At 41.0% G+C, this 14,658-nt stretch overlaps 1 protein-coding gene across 1 annotated transcript in view; it reads left to right on the forward strand.

Moving 5' to 3' along the window:
- The window catches only part of BLTP3A (bridge-like lipid transfer protein family member 3A), a 49,341-nt gene that overhangs the window by 10,679 nt on the left and 24,004 nt on the right, over nucleotides 1–14,658 (forward strand). The window contains exons 6-9 of the mRNA XM_068961006.1: nucleotides 8,086–8,275; nucleotides 8,758–8,898; nucleotides 9,320–9,490; nucleotides 10,385–10,577. Of these exons, the coding sequence (XP_068817107.1) occupies nucleotides 8,086–8,275; nucleotides 8,758–8,898; nucleotides 9,320–9,490; nucleotides 10,385–10,577 (695 nt within the window). The remainder of the gene's footprint in view (nucleotides 1–8,085; nucleotides 8,276–8,757; nucleotides 8,899–9,319; nucleotides 9,491–10,384; nucleotides 10,578–14,658) is intronic.

Below are 14,658 nucleotides of genomic sequence, written 5' to 3' on the forward strand. Positions count from 1 at the left end.
TGTTCAGTCTTGGAAGAAACCGCAGAACTGTCTTCCCAAAGTGACTTCCCATTTTACATTACTACTAGCAGTGAATGAGAGTTCCTGCTGTTCCATATCCTTGTCAGCGTTTGGGTTAGTAATTAATGAAAGTCGCTCGGCTGTGTCTGACTCTTTGCAACCCCATGGACAGTAGCTTGCTAGGCTTCTCTGTCCATGGAATTCTCCGCATTTGGTGTTGTCAGCAATTTGGATTTTGGTCATTCTAATAGGTGTCTAGTGGAATCTCACTGTTGTTCTAATTTCCATTTCCCTAATAACATATGATGTAGAGCTTATAAGACATATGCTTCTTTGCCATCTGTATGTCTTTTGTAAGGTATCTATGAAGGTCTTTGGCCTATTTTTTAATTGGGTTGTCTTCTTATTGTTGAGTCTTAACAGTTCTTTGTATATTTCGGATAACAGTCTTTTATCAGATGTGTCTTTTTGCAGATATATTCTAGTCTATGAGTGGTCTTATTCTCTTGACATTGCCTTTCACAGAGCAGATTTTGAAACTTTAATGAAGTCCAGTGTAGCTGTTATTTCTTTCATGAATTGTGCCTTTGCTGTTGTATCAAAAATGTAATTGCTACACCCAGTATCATCTAGGTTTTCTCTTATGCTATCTTCTAAGAGTTTTATATCAGTTGGTTTTACATTTTTTAAATGTTTTTAATTTAGTTTTTAAACTATGTAAAATTACACAGTTCCAAAGTTAAAACTATAAAACAAGGTATGTTATATGTATGTATGTTTCTATCGTCCCTACTCCATTTTTTACACAAAATTTAACATACCATAAACACTTTCCACATTGCCTTTTTCTTTTAAAAATATATCCTGGAGATCACTTCATAGATGTATATAAGGAGATGCTTCTTATTCCTTTTTGCACCTGCAAAATACTCAGTATATTTTATAGGGGCATCATAGTTTATATAGCCAGTTCTCTATTAATTAGTTCATTTCAGTCACTCGGTTGTGTCCAACTCTTTGCGATGCCATGGACTGCAGCACGCCAGGCTTCCCTATCTATCACCAGCTCTTGGAGCTTATTCAAATTCATGTCCATTGAGTTGGTGATGCCATTCAACCGTCTCATTCTCTGTCATCCCCTTCTTCTCCTGCCTTCAGTCTTTCCCCAAATCAGGGTCTTTCCCAGTGAGTTAATTCTTTCTATCAGGTTGCCAAAGTATTGGAGTTTTAGCTTCAACATCAGTCCTTCCAGTGAACACTCAGGACTGATCTCCTTTAGGATGGACTGGTTGGATCTCCTTGCAGTCCAAGGGACTCTCAAGAGTCTTCTCCAACACCGCAGTTCAAAATCATCAATTTTTTGGCACTCAGCTTTCTTTATAGTCCAACTCTCACATTCATACATGACTGTTGGAAAAACCATAGCCTTGACTAGATGGACCTTTGTTGGCAGAGTAATGTCTCTGCTTTTGAATATGCTGTCTAGGTTGGTCATAACTTTCGTTCCAAGGAGTAAGCGTCTTTTAATGTCATGGCTGCAGTCACCATCTGCAGTGATTTTGGAGCCCCCAAAACTAAAATCAGCCACTGTTTCCACTGTTTCCCCATCTATTTGCATTTGGTGATGGACTGGATGCCATGATATTAGTTTTCTGAATGTTGAGCTTTAAGCCAGCTTTTTCTCTCTCCTCTTTCACTTTCATCAAGAAGCTCTTTAGTTCTTCTTCACTTTCTGCCATAAGGGTGGTGTCATCTGCATATCTGAGGTTACTGATATTTCTCCAGGCAATCTTGTTTCCAGCTTGTGCTTCTTCCAGCCCAGCGTTTCTCATGATGTACTCTGCATATCGGAGAAGGCAATGGCACCCCACTCCAGCACTCTTGCCTGGAAAATCCCATGGACAGAGGAGCCTGGTAGGCTGCAGTCCATGAGGTCGCTGAGTCGGACACGACTGAGCGACTGCACTTTCACTTTTCACTCTCATGCATTGGAGAAGGAAATGGCAACCCACTCCATTGTTCTTGCCTGGAGAATTTCGGGGACGGGGGAGCCTGGTGGGCTGCTGTCTGTGGGGTCGCATAGAGTCGGACATGACTAAAGTGACTTAGCACTCTGCATGTAAGTTAAATAAGCAGGGGGACAATATACAGCCTTGACGTACTCCTTTTCCTATTTGGAACCAGTCTGTTGTTCCATGTCCAGTTCTAACTGTTGCTTCCTGACCTGCATATAGGTTTCTCAAGAGGCAGCTCAGGTGGTCTGGTATTCCCATCTCTGTCAGAATTTTCCACAGTTTATTGTGGTACACACAGTCAAAACCTTTGGTATAGTCAATAAAGCAGAAATAGATGTTTTTCTGGAACTCTCTTGCTTTTTCGATGATCCAGTGGATGTTGGCAATTTGATCTCAGGTTCCTCTGCCTTTTCTAAAACCAGCTTGAATATCTGGAAGTTCGCGGTTCATGTATTGCTGAAGCCTGGCTTGGAGAATTTTGATCATTACTTTACTAGCGTGTGAAATGAGTGTAATTGTGTGGTAGTCTGAGCATTCTTTGGCATTGCCTTTCTTTGGGATTGGAATGAAAACTGACCTTTTCCAGTCCTGTGGCCACTGCTGAGTTTTCCAAATTTGCTAGCATATTGAGTGCAGCACTTTCACAGTATCATCTTTCAGGATTTGAAATAGCTCAGCTGGAATTTCATCACTTCCACTAGCTTTGTTTGTGTTGATGCTTCCTAAGGCCCACTTGACTTCACATTCCAGGATGTCTGGCTCTAGGGGAATGATCACACCATCATGATTATCTGTGCCATTAAGATCTTTTTTGTACTGTTCTTCTGTGTATTCTTGCCACCTCTTCTTAATATCTTCTGCTTCTGTTAGGTCCATACTGTTTCTGTCTTTTATTGTGCCCATCTTTGCTTGAAATGTTCCCCTGGTATCACTAATTTTCTTGAAGAGACCTCTGGTCTTTCTCATTCTATTGTTTTCCTCTATTTCTTTGCATTGATCACTGAGGAAGACTTTCTTATCTCTCCTTGTTATTCTTTGGAACTCTGCATTCAGATGTTTATATCTTTGCTTTTCTCCTTTGCTTTTTGCTTCTCTTCTTTTCACAGCTATTTGTAAGGCCTCCCCAGACAGCCATTTTGCTTTTTTATATTTCTTTTCTATGGGGATGGTCTTGATCCTTGTCTCCTGTACAATGTCACAAACCTCCGTCCATAGTTCATCAGGCACTCTGTCTATCAGATCTAGTCCCTTCCATCTATTTCTCACTTCCACTGTATAATGGTTCTGGATTTGATTTAGGTCATACTTGAATGGTCTAGTGGTTTTCCCTACTTTCTTCAATTTCAGTCTGAATTTGGCAATAAGGAGTTCATGATCTGAGCCACAGTCAGCTTCCGGTCTTGTTTTTGCTGACTGTATAGAGCTTCTCCATCTTTGGCTGCAAAGAATATAATCAGTCTGATTTCAGTGTTGGCCATCTGGTGATGTCCATGTATAGAGCCTTCTCTTGTGTTGTTGGAAGAGGGCGTTTGCTATGACCAGTGCATTCTCTTGGCATAACTCTATTAGCCTTTGGCCTGCTTCATTCTATACTCCAAGGCCAAATTTGCCTGTTACTCCAGGTGTTTCTTGATTTCCTACTTTTGCATTCCAGTCCCCTCTAATGAAAGGGACATCTTTTTCGGGTGTTAGTTCTAAAAGGTCTTATAAGTCTTCATAGAACCGTTTAACTTCAGCTTCTCCAGTGTTCCTGGTTGGGGCATAGCCTTGGATTACTGTAATACTGAATGGTTTGCCTTGGAAACGAACAGAGATCATTCTGTCATTTTTGAGATTGCATCCAAGTACTGCATTTTGGACTCTTTTGTTGACCATGATGGCTGCTCCATTTCCTCTGAGGGATTCCTGCCCACAGTAGTAGATATCATGGTCATCTGAGTTAAATTCACCCATTCCAGTCCATTTTAGTTTGCTGATTCCTAAAATGTCCATTTTCACTCTTACCAACTCCTGTTTGACCACTTCCAATTTGCCTTGATTCATAAACCTAAACATTCCAGGTTCCTATGCAGTATTGCTGTTTACAGCATCAGACCTTCCTTCTATCACCAGTCACGTCCACAGCTGAATGTTGTTTTTGCTTTGGCTCCGTCTCTTCATTCTTTCTGGAGTTATTTCTCCACTGATCTCCATTAGCGTATTGGACACCCACCGACCTGGGGAGTTCATCTTCCAGTGTTCTATCTTTTTGCCTTTCCATACTGTTTTTAGCCTTAGGCCACCATACATGCACTTTCTGTGTTTACTCGGATCATTTTGTATAGATGGAATAGCACATTATGTGGTCATTGGAGATTGGTGTCTTTCTCTTAGCATAGTGTTTTCAAGGTTCAGCTATGTTGTAGTGTATATGAGTACTTCATTCCTTTTATGGCTGAACAACATTCTGTTGTATGGATATACCACATTTTACTTATCCATTCATCAGTTGATAGACATTTTATTTGTTTCCACTTTTTTTCGCTAGCATATTTTGGAATATACTCCTGGGAGAGGGACTGCTAGGTCAAAGGGAAAATGCATTTGATAGACATTGCTAAATATCCCTTTGTAAGGATTTTATAGTTTTGTTTTACTGCCAGCAATGTTTTGAGTTCTTGTTTTCTGGAAACCTTTGTTGTTATTGTTCAGTCACTCAGTCATGTCCGACTCTTTTTGACCCCATGGACTGTAGCAAGCCAGGCTTTCCTGTCCTTCACTATCTCCTGGAGTTTGCTCAAACTCATGTCCATTGAGTTGGTAATGCTGTCCAACCATCTCATCCTCTGTCATCCCCTTCTCCTCCTGTCCTCAATCTTTCCCAGCATCAGGGTCTTTTCCAATGAGTTGGCTCTTCCCATCAGGTGGCCAAAGTATTGGAGCTTCAGCTTCAGAATCAGTCCCTCCAATGAATATTCAGGATTGATTTCCTTTAGGATTGACTTTTTTGATCTCCTTGCAGTCCAAGGGACTCTCAAGAGTCTTCTCCAACACCACAGTTGGAAAGCATCCGTTCTTTGGCGCTCAGCTTTCTTTATGGTCCAAGTCTTACATCTGTATATGACTACTGGAAAAACCACAGCTTTGACTAAACAGACCTTTGTTGGCAAAGTGATGTCTCTGCTTTTTAATACTCTGTCTAGGTTTGTCATAGCTTTTTTCCCAAGGAGCAAGTGTCTTTTAATTTCATGGTTGTACCCACCGTCCGCAGGGATTTTGGAGTCCAAGAAAATAAAGTCTCTCACTGTTTCCATTTTCTCCCCATCTCTTTGCCTTGAAGTGACAAAACCAGATGCCATAATCTTAGTTTTTTGAATGTTGTCTTTTAAGCCAGCTTTTTCACTATCTTCTTTCATCTTCATCAAGAGGCTCTTAAGTTCTTTTTCACTTTCTGCCATAACGGTGGTATCATCTGCATATGTGAAGTTTTTGATATTTCTCCTGGCAGTCTTGATTCCAGCTTGTGCTTCATCTAGTCTGGCATTTTGCATGATGTACTCTGCAGAGAAGTTAAATAAGCAGGGTGAGAATATATAGCCTTGAGGTACTCCTTTCCCAGTTTTGAACCAGTCTGTTGTTCTATGTCTGCTTCTAACTGTTGCTTCTTGACCTGCATACAGGTTTCTCAGGAGGCAGGTAAGGTGGTCTAGTATTCCTATCTATCTAAGAATTTTCCAGTTTGTTGTGATCCACACAGTCAAAGGCTTTAGTACAGTCAATAAAGCGGAAATAGATGTTTTTCTGGAACTCTCTTGCTTTTTCGATGATCCAGCAGATGTTGGCAATTTGATCTCTGGTTCCTCTGCCTTTTCTATAACCAGCTTGAACATCTGGAAGTTCACACATTAGTTTCCCTATTTTAAAATTTATATAAATGTAATAATATAATATGTTGTCATTTGTATCTACATACTTTTAGCTCAGCATGATGTTTTTAAAAGTCATCCATGTGGTTATTTTTCATTAATCCTCATTACTATATGATATTCCATTACATGCCACAATTATCTTTTCTGTTGGAGATGGACATTTCATTTGTTTTTACTTTCTGGCTATTTAGCCTACTGTTGCTACATGGGACTGTCCTTTGTCATGAGTGTGGTAGTTAATACATGACTGTATGCATTTGTCAAAACCTTGTATGTGTATCCTGCAAAGAATTATCTATTCTATACGTAAGTTAAAAATTTAATTTTTAACTAAAGAAAAGAGAATAGTTAATGCTATCAACATTCTTATACATGCTTCTTGGTGAACATATGTACACATTTCTGATTTGTACGTGTCCACAGTAGAGTGGCAGGGTCGTAGGCTGTGCATATGTTCTGTTTTAGCTCACACTGCTGAGCAGTTTTCCAAAGAACTTAGCCCAGTTTTGCCCCAGCAGTACATAAGCGTTCCATCTGCTAGCACTTAGTATTGCTCTCTTTTTATTCTAACCACCTAATAGTTGTGCCAGATTTTGTTTTTAGTTTGCATTTTTTGATGAGTTATTAGACTTTCAAATATCCTCTTTCATAAAGCATCGATGTTTTTTCCCATTTATTTTGGGGGTTATTTATATTTTTCTCTTTAATTTGTAGAAGTTCTTTTTATATTCTGGAAACAAGTCCTTGGTTACATACATGTATTACACATATCTTCTCCTACTAGGAGTTTGCTATCACTCCTAATGCTATTTTTTTATTGATCAGACATTATTAATTCTACTGTGGTCCTATATGTCTTTATTTCCCTTTATGGTTAGTGCTTTTTGTGTTTTATTTAAGGAATCTTTTCCTGTCTCAAGGCGTGAAGATATTCTATGTTTTCTTCTAGCTTTAGTATTTGACCTTTCACATTTAGATCTACAATCAATCTTGAAACTGGTTTTTTGTTCATTTGATGCAAGATGAAGGTCAACATTATTTTTTCTTTTTATGGGTAGCCTCAAACCGACCATGCACTGTTATTGAATTTTCCCTACTTCACTGTCATTTTTGTCCTGAATCAAATGACTCTCAGTGCAGTTTTGATGTATGAGTAAGGTGGAACATCTTTTTATGTTTAATATCTATTTGCATTCATTTTTCTGTGAACTGTTCCTACTTTGTCCCATTTTTATTGGGCTATTGGTCTCTTTGTTTTCAGTTTTGTGAAACTCTTTATCCGTTAGAGATATTAGCCCTTTGTGATATAAATTGCAGAGATATGTGTGTGTATGTGTGTGTATTCAGTTTATAATTCCCAGACCTTTTTATCTGTTATAATGAAAACTGTGTTACCTGCATGTCAAGAGTGTCTGTGTTTTCCATGTCTAGAAGGACTTCAAGGATGGCCTTCAGTTCTCCCCCTGCTGTTTTGGGCCTCTCTGTGACGTACAGCTGTGCTCTCTGGGGTGGGCTTGACAGGCTGAGGTGGGTCTGTTCTTGACTCGATTTCACAGGGTTAAACCTCATGCTCACCTGGCTGTACTTTCCTCTTTCACCACTTTCACAGAACATGTTCTGTCTTTGAAGACATTACTGAAACTGACTGTTTCCTTTCTGTAGTGATAATATCTCTCCTCAGAGACAATAGTCAAATATTTATTCAGGTAGTTTGTGGACTTGGAAAATATTTTTTTCAACTTATTCTTTCTAACCAGAAGGACATTGTTTCCAGGTCAACTCTTTCTTTTATTCCATTCTTAAAAAAGAAAAAGCTCATCAGAAAGGGTACTGTATCATCATAAACATTTTAGAAATTTAAAAAATATAAAGCAGAAGTGGGAGGAGAGAACTTTAAAAAAAGCATCCACAGTTCTAGCATCTAAAGACAGGCATTATTGAAAGTCTTATCTTAAGTCTTCTATTATAGAGAGTATGTATAGGGAATTCCCTGGTGGTCTAGTGGTTAGGACTTAGCTTTTTAACTGCCTGGGCCTGGGTTCAAACCCTTTGTTAGGAAACTAAGATCCTGCAAGGCATGGTGCAACCAAAAAAGAAAAAAGAGTATGCTGATGCCAAAATCTCACATGATCCTGAATATTGATCTGCCTTGTTTGTTGTAGTGAGTATGGCTTTGCTGAGAAGGTGGTGGAGGGGATGTTCATCATCGTCAACTCCATCACCATCAAGATTCACTCCAAGGCCTTCCACGCTTCTTTTGAATTGTGGCAGCTCCAGGGCTATAGTGTCAACCCCAATTGGCAGCAGAGTGACCTCCGCTTCACCCGCATCACTGACCCACACCGAGGAGAGGTGACAGCCCTGCCATTGCCAAGGAGGGAGAACGGGAGGGTTCAAAGGATTCATTTAAAAAAATTATGTATTTTAATTGGGGAATAATTGTTCTACAATATTGTGTTGGTTTCTGCCATACATCAACGTGAATCAGCCTTAGGTATACACATGTCCCCTCCTTGTACCTCTCTCCCACCTTCCACTCCATCCCACCCTTCTAGGTGGTCACAGTTTGAGCTCCCTGTGTCATATAGCAAATTCCCAATGACTATATTCCTGTCTTGGGTCAAAGGCTTCCCCATTCTTGGGAACCCAAGAATCCCTTCTGTCTCGTGTTACTTTTCCTCAGTTAAGAATTTGTGATCCACTGCCTTCTGTGAGTAGGATCCCAGCTAAGAATGGTGGGGGTCTCTGCCTTGCTAGTCTTTTCCTCGTGGACTTCCTGCCTGTTGATTAATTTCATCCACAGTGTTAAGGGATTTTACTTTTTTTCCTTCTAGGTTTTAACATTCAAGGAAATAACTTGGCAAACACTTCGAATTGAGGCAGATGCTACAGACAGTGGTGGTCAGGACACAGTCAGCACTCCATTGAGGCTGATTACCAACCAAGGCAGGATCCAGATAGCCCTCAAGAGAAGAGTGAGTGTGCTCTCTGTCCTCGCGAAAATGTCTATTTTCCGTTCTCCCAGACAGCGCTGGAGTTGGTGTTTCCTCCTTTTTGTGTGTTATTGGCCCCTGAAACGACATTTGAAAGGGGAGGACCTGCAGTTCAGTGTTGCACTGAAGCTACTATTGAGGGAACATGTCTATTTCCATCATTTTAATTTTGGAAATAGCAACTTCTACCTGTATATGGGGACCTAGGCAGTTGATTATTACTGCTTTTTGTTAATCAGAGAAAACTTTTGTAGTTTGGTAAGAAATTAACTCTCCAAAGTACTTGATGTTTTCTTGTATTGAGGATTGAAAAGCCATCTCTGAAATTGGTTGGGCTGTACTCACTTTAAGGAGTTGGGGTAGTACCAGATGTGGAAGCCTGTGTTCTCTGTGACCCCTCCAGACCAAAGATTGCAATGTGATAGCCTCCAAGCTGATGTTCCTGTTGGATGACCTGCTCTGGGTGCTAACGGACTCGCAGCTCAAGGCTATGATGAAATATGCCGAGTCGCTGAGTGAGGCCATGGAGAAGGCCGCCCAGCAGAGAAAGAGCCTGGCCCCTGAACCTATACAGGTTAGAGGTGAAACGGAGGCCCTCGGTGGTGGTGGGGAGGTGGCAGGAGACCTGGTTTACGCCAGCGTAGGTGGAGCCTAGCTCTCGTTCCGCTTGTTTGGGAGAGTGTGTCATTCGCTTCTATGCGTGCATAGGCTCTGCCTGTGCCTTTATCCGGTTATTCTGTTCACTTGGTGCCTCTAGTGTATCAGGTGTACAGTGCTGGCCACTGGAAGGCCTGCTGTTCCTGACCCTGGAACTCTTGCTGCCTTAAAATATGGACCATAAACAAGTTATTAGCATATGGTGCGATAAGTGCTGTAGCAGAGGTAGACACTGCCATGAGAGCTCAACAAAGAGGGATCCTGGGCAGAACGAGGGCACTTCGGGAAGACTTCTGGAGGAGGCGTGTTAGCGTCAGTCAGATAAGTTCTGGGTTGGAGGGAAGCTTAGAAAAGAGGACTCGGACAGTTACTAGATTAATTATAATTTGGCTTCTTTGGATTCTTTGGGTTGTTTAGATGGGACAGACCTATGTGAGCTACCAGGTGTACCATTATGAGGGGCATCACTGTACCTTAGGAAAGACTTAATGGGCTAGAAGTAAAAAGATGTGTGTTTATTTATATGAATGTAATACCACATGTAATTGTTATCATTATCACATAGAAAAGCAAATGAAGTTCCACCATATAAAGAAACAAGTGTAAAATTCTTCAAGGCTATAAAAATGAAAACTTAGGAGATATTACTATTCAGTGTATAATTAAGTATACATGATTAAAAACAATGATTATGAGAGGGAAGGGACATCTTATCAAATTGTGGTTTTCTTCAGGCTGAACTAAAGCTTAAAGAAGGCCAGCAAGGAAGCTGTCCGGGTCTGGACTTCTTGTTTTTCTCTGTCACACATAGATCACCCCACCTGCCCCCAGCGCCCAGCAGTCCTGGGCCCAGGCCTTCAGTGGCAGCCAGGGCAGCGGCAGCAGCAGCAGCAGCCGTCTCAGCCAGTACTTTGAGAAATTTGACGTGAAGGAGTCCTCCTACCATCTGCTCATCTCGCGCCTGGACCTGCACGTGTGTGATGACAGCCAGTCCCGAGAGCCAGGTATCCTGCGAGGCCCAACCTGGGTGGGTGGTCCATCACTGCCTGCAGCTCTGGGGATGGAAGGCTCTTTTCAAGACTCTGTTAGGGTATTTTGTTGGCTTCCCATATCACAGCCTTCCTCAGGTCTCAGTGCTCCTGGGGCAGCTCTCTGTTACTGCTTGTCAGCCTTTAGGGTCCAACAGAACCGCCTGTGAGACAGTAAAATACAGGGGCTGGGCCTCTTCCCAGACCTCACTAAAACAGAATCCTCAAGGACAGGGCCCAAACAGCGTATACTTTTTTTTTCCTCCCTAGTGGGCATTGCTGACCACTGTTATAAGCTTTCCAGAGGGTAAATTCAACTATTGGAAACCTCAGAATTTATCTTTGAGTCGCTGACTTGATGGACGTGGGTTTGAGTGAACTCCAGAAGTTGGTGATGGACAGGGAGGCCTGGTGTGCTGCAATTCATGGAGTTGCAAAGAGTCGGACACGACTGAGCGACTGAACTGAACTGAACTGAGTCAATTTATATATAAATATGTTCTTCCCAAGCAGAGAGGTTACAGTGTGTTCTTGTCATACTTTTTCATTCATTAGAGCAATTGTTATTAAACACACATATACATTTATTCAGAATGAAAAAGTAATTGACTCATTTCTTTCCTTTATAAGTCTTAGGAAAATCCCTTCACCTCTCTGAGTTTCTTCATTTGTGAACTTGAATTAAATCATTTCTTACTCACAGGTTGTTATCAGGCTCAAATGAGTTAATATACTGAACTTGGAGGACCTTAGTCATAGGCCAGTGTTTGGATCATTAGTTCTCTGCCACTGGTTCCTTCGGTTCTCTTTGCTCCCCCTCGGCTCCCCTTTGCTGCCAGCTCTGGGTTTAGATGTGTGGTAGCTTGTCCTCTTGCTGCCTTATCGTCTCTGGAGGTTGTGTTTGCCTCTTAATGAGACTTAGACTCACCTTCCTTGGGAAAGCCTACCTTTTATTCCTGGGTCACCAAGCTCCATTGCCTCTTGCTCTGCTCTGCCTTGGTGTTGAAAGGACTTAGCCTCTCTGCACTCCTGTGATGAGAGAGCTGAAGGAGCAGTGACAGGGTAGAGATGGCTTCTGCCACTCACTGGTTGGCTACCCACTCTTTTTGAAAATTCTTTGCTAAACCAATTGTTATTTTGTTTGGTTATTTCTTCCAAGTGTTACTATGAAGACTTTGGAGTTTTGTTTTGTTATGATTCCTTTAAGAAATCTTTATTAAAAATACATTTGGAGAGTTTCATCCTCATGCTAGATGAGGGTGTAGAGCCCTGTCTTCTTCATGTAGCAGGGTTCTGTAATCCACACTAAGATGTGAATGGCTAACCCTCCCTGAAGCCCCCATTTATTTATGAAGCTGAATTAATCTACTCGGTGGATTTTAGGGACATTTTCGATGAGACAGAGGGAAAACGCCCAGCCAACCATACCCAGGTGTGGCATATGACTGTGTGAAAGGCCAAGGAACACAAGGAGTTCTTGTGACTTTGATTCTTCCCCTTGGATTTGGGAAGAAAGGAGAAGGAAGAACTCCGTGTTATAGGAAGGGCTCAAAGATTGTCTGGAGTTGTCCTGGTCAATATGGCAGCCACTAGCCACTAATGGGCACTTGAAATATGGGCTGATCCAAATTGGGTGAAGTTTTGTTTTGCCGTGCCATACATCTTAGTTCTCCGACCAGGGATCAAACCCATGCCCCCTGCATTGGAAACACAGAGTTCTTAACCACTGGACCACCAGGGAAGTCCTGCTGATCCAAACCCCACAAGTGTAACATACATGTGGGATTTCGAAGATATAGTACAAAAAAACACACAGAATACCTTGATAATTATTTTCATATTGATTGCATGTTAAATAATAATATTTGGAGTATGTTGGTTTAAAGTGTAATAATAAAATTAATTTTACTTTTTGAAAGAAAACCTTTTTTCATGTAGCTACTAGAGAATTTTAAATTATTTATGTGGCTTATGTTACATTTCTATTGGATAACATTGCTCTAAGAGCTTCGGGGGTTGGTGATGGAAAGGGAGGCCTGGCGTGCTGTGATTCATGGGGTCGTAAAGAGTCGGACACGACTGAGTGACTGAACTGAGCTGAGAACTCTCTGTCCAATATGGTAGCAAATAGAGAGAGAGATGTGGCTATTTAAATTAAAATAAAAATTAAATAAAGTTAACAATTCAGTTCCTCATCTGTGCCAGTCACATTACAAGTAATCTATGGACCCTAGATGGTGTCACAAAGAGTCAGACACAACTGAGCGACTGAACTGACTGATGGACCCTAGAAGATGTCCATCATCACAGAAAGTTCTTTTGGACAGTGCTGCTCTAGGGATCGGTTGTGTCTATCAGCTTTTTCTTTAAGGACACTATAGCCTGGATGTTGGGGCCTCTGGCTAACACGCTTATCTATCCCTTGGTACTGGAGGTGATGTTGTTGGAAACTTTGTAAGTCATTGAGGACAGGGTGGCTTGGGGTGGGGCAGCACTGTCTCTTAAAATCAGACTGGAGCAGCTTCCGGGAGGAGGTGAGTTGTTGATGGGGAAAAGAGTGTTATTTGCCTCTTTAATTATTTCTCTCAGGTTAAGGGCTATGAGCCAAAGCTTTCTTTATCTCTCTTCAGGGTAGGCTATCCTCTTCCCACCATCTCACTGGAGAATTTTAGTCATTTATGTACACTATTTACTATTTATTTGTCACCTATGATTATGTGTTTATAATTATATATGTTGATAGTTGGTAATTATATTTGATTTTGTTTTTTTGGTTCTAGATCATATTTTAATATGTTCAGTCTGTGTAGTTGAGTCTGTGTAGTCGATTGTTCTTTTAGTTCCAAATAAATCCAATAGGAGCATGGCTGTGAAACACTCTCCCTCCAGCAGCCTAGGTCATGCATTTTCAACTGGGATGCTGTCACCCTCAGTAGGTAAAAATTCACTCTTCTCTTTTAAACAGATATATATTTATTGATGGCCTTCCCCAGTGGCTCAATGGCAAAAAATCTGCCTGCAGTGCAGGAGATGCAGGAGACACACATTTGATCCCTCAGTTGGGAAGATACCTTGGAGAAGGAAATAGCAACTCACTGCAATATTCTTGCCGGGAGCATTCAATGGACGGAAGGGCCTGCAGTACGGTAGTCCATAGAGTTGCAAAGAGTCAAAAATGACTGAGCACATACGCAATATTTATGGATATATAATTCACATACCGTACCATTCACCCATTTAGAGTGTACAACTCAGTGTTTTAAAGTGTAGTCGTAGGGTTGTGTGATCATCACTGCAATCTATTTTGAGAATATTTTTGTCATCTCTAAAAGAAGCTCTGTACCCACTAGCTGCCAGTCCCCATTTTGTAGCTCTGAACAACCACTGAGCTTTCTGTCTTGATGCGTGCCTGTTCGGGACATTGAAAATTGGGTTTTTGGTGAGGAGTAGGGATGAAAAAAATCTTAGCTATAACAGTGCTTAACTCTATTTCACAAAATTTTATTCCTTAGTATTTAATTTCTCTTATTGAGTTTTCTTGGGTATCATATGAGCAATGTTGATATTGCGTTCATGGAAGATTAGGGCTATAAACTATGGCAAATAGATGGCTGTGATTAGAGGACTTTGAGTCTTGAAAGTCCTTGATCTCAAAGTCAGATGGTGAGGGGTGGCTTGTATATACTTCTTGGCTGCCATTAGCTGCCTCATCAGTGTTGTTTATATTTAATCCTTAGGGTATTTGTGTTTTTTTGGCCATGCCATGTGGTGTGCAGAAATTGAACATGTGCCCCGTTGCAATGGAAGTGCAGAGTCTTAACCATTGGACTGCCAGGGAATTCCCATTAGTGCTTAGTACTTTTGTAATTTGAACTTTGAGAATTAAATAAAAATAGTTTATATTTTATTGTGTAATTCCACAAATTGTTCAACAAGTCAGTAATTTAATTGTGTTGAGAAAATATTGACACCATCTCAATGCATATCTAGAACCTAGTTAAGCAAAGAGTCGGACACAATTTAATGATTCAAATAACAACAAAGTTAAGCTAAAAGT

The sequence above is a fragment of the Capricornis sumatraensis genome, chromosome 22, assembly GCF_032405125.1.
Source record: "Capricornis sumatraensis isolate serow.1 chromosome 22, serow.2, whole genome shotgun sequence".
Classification (NCBI taxonomy): domain Eukaryota; kingdom Metazoa; phylum Chordata; class Mammalia; order Artiodactyla; family Bovidae; genus Capricornis; species Capricornis sumatraensis.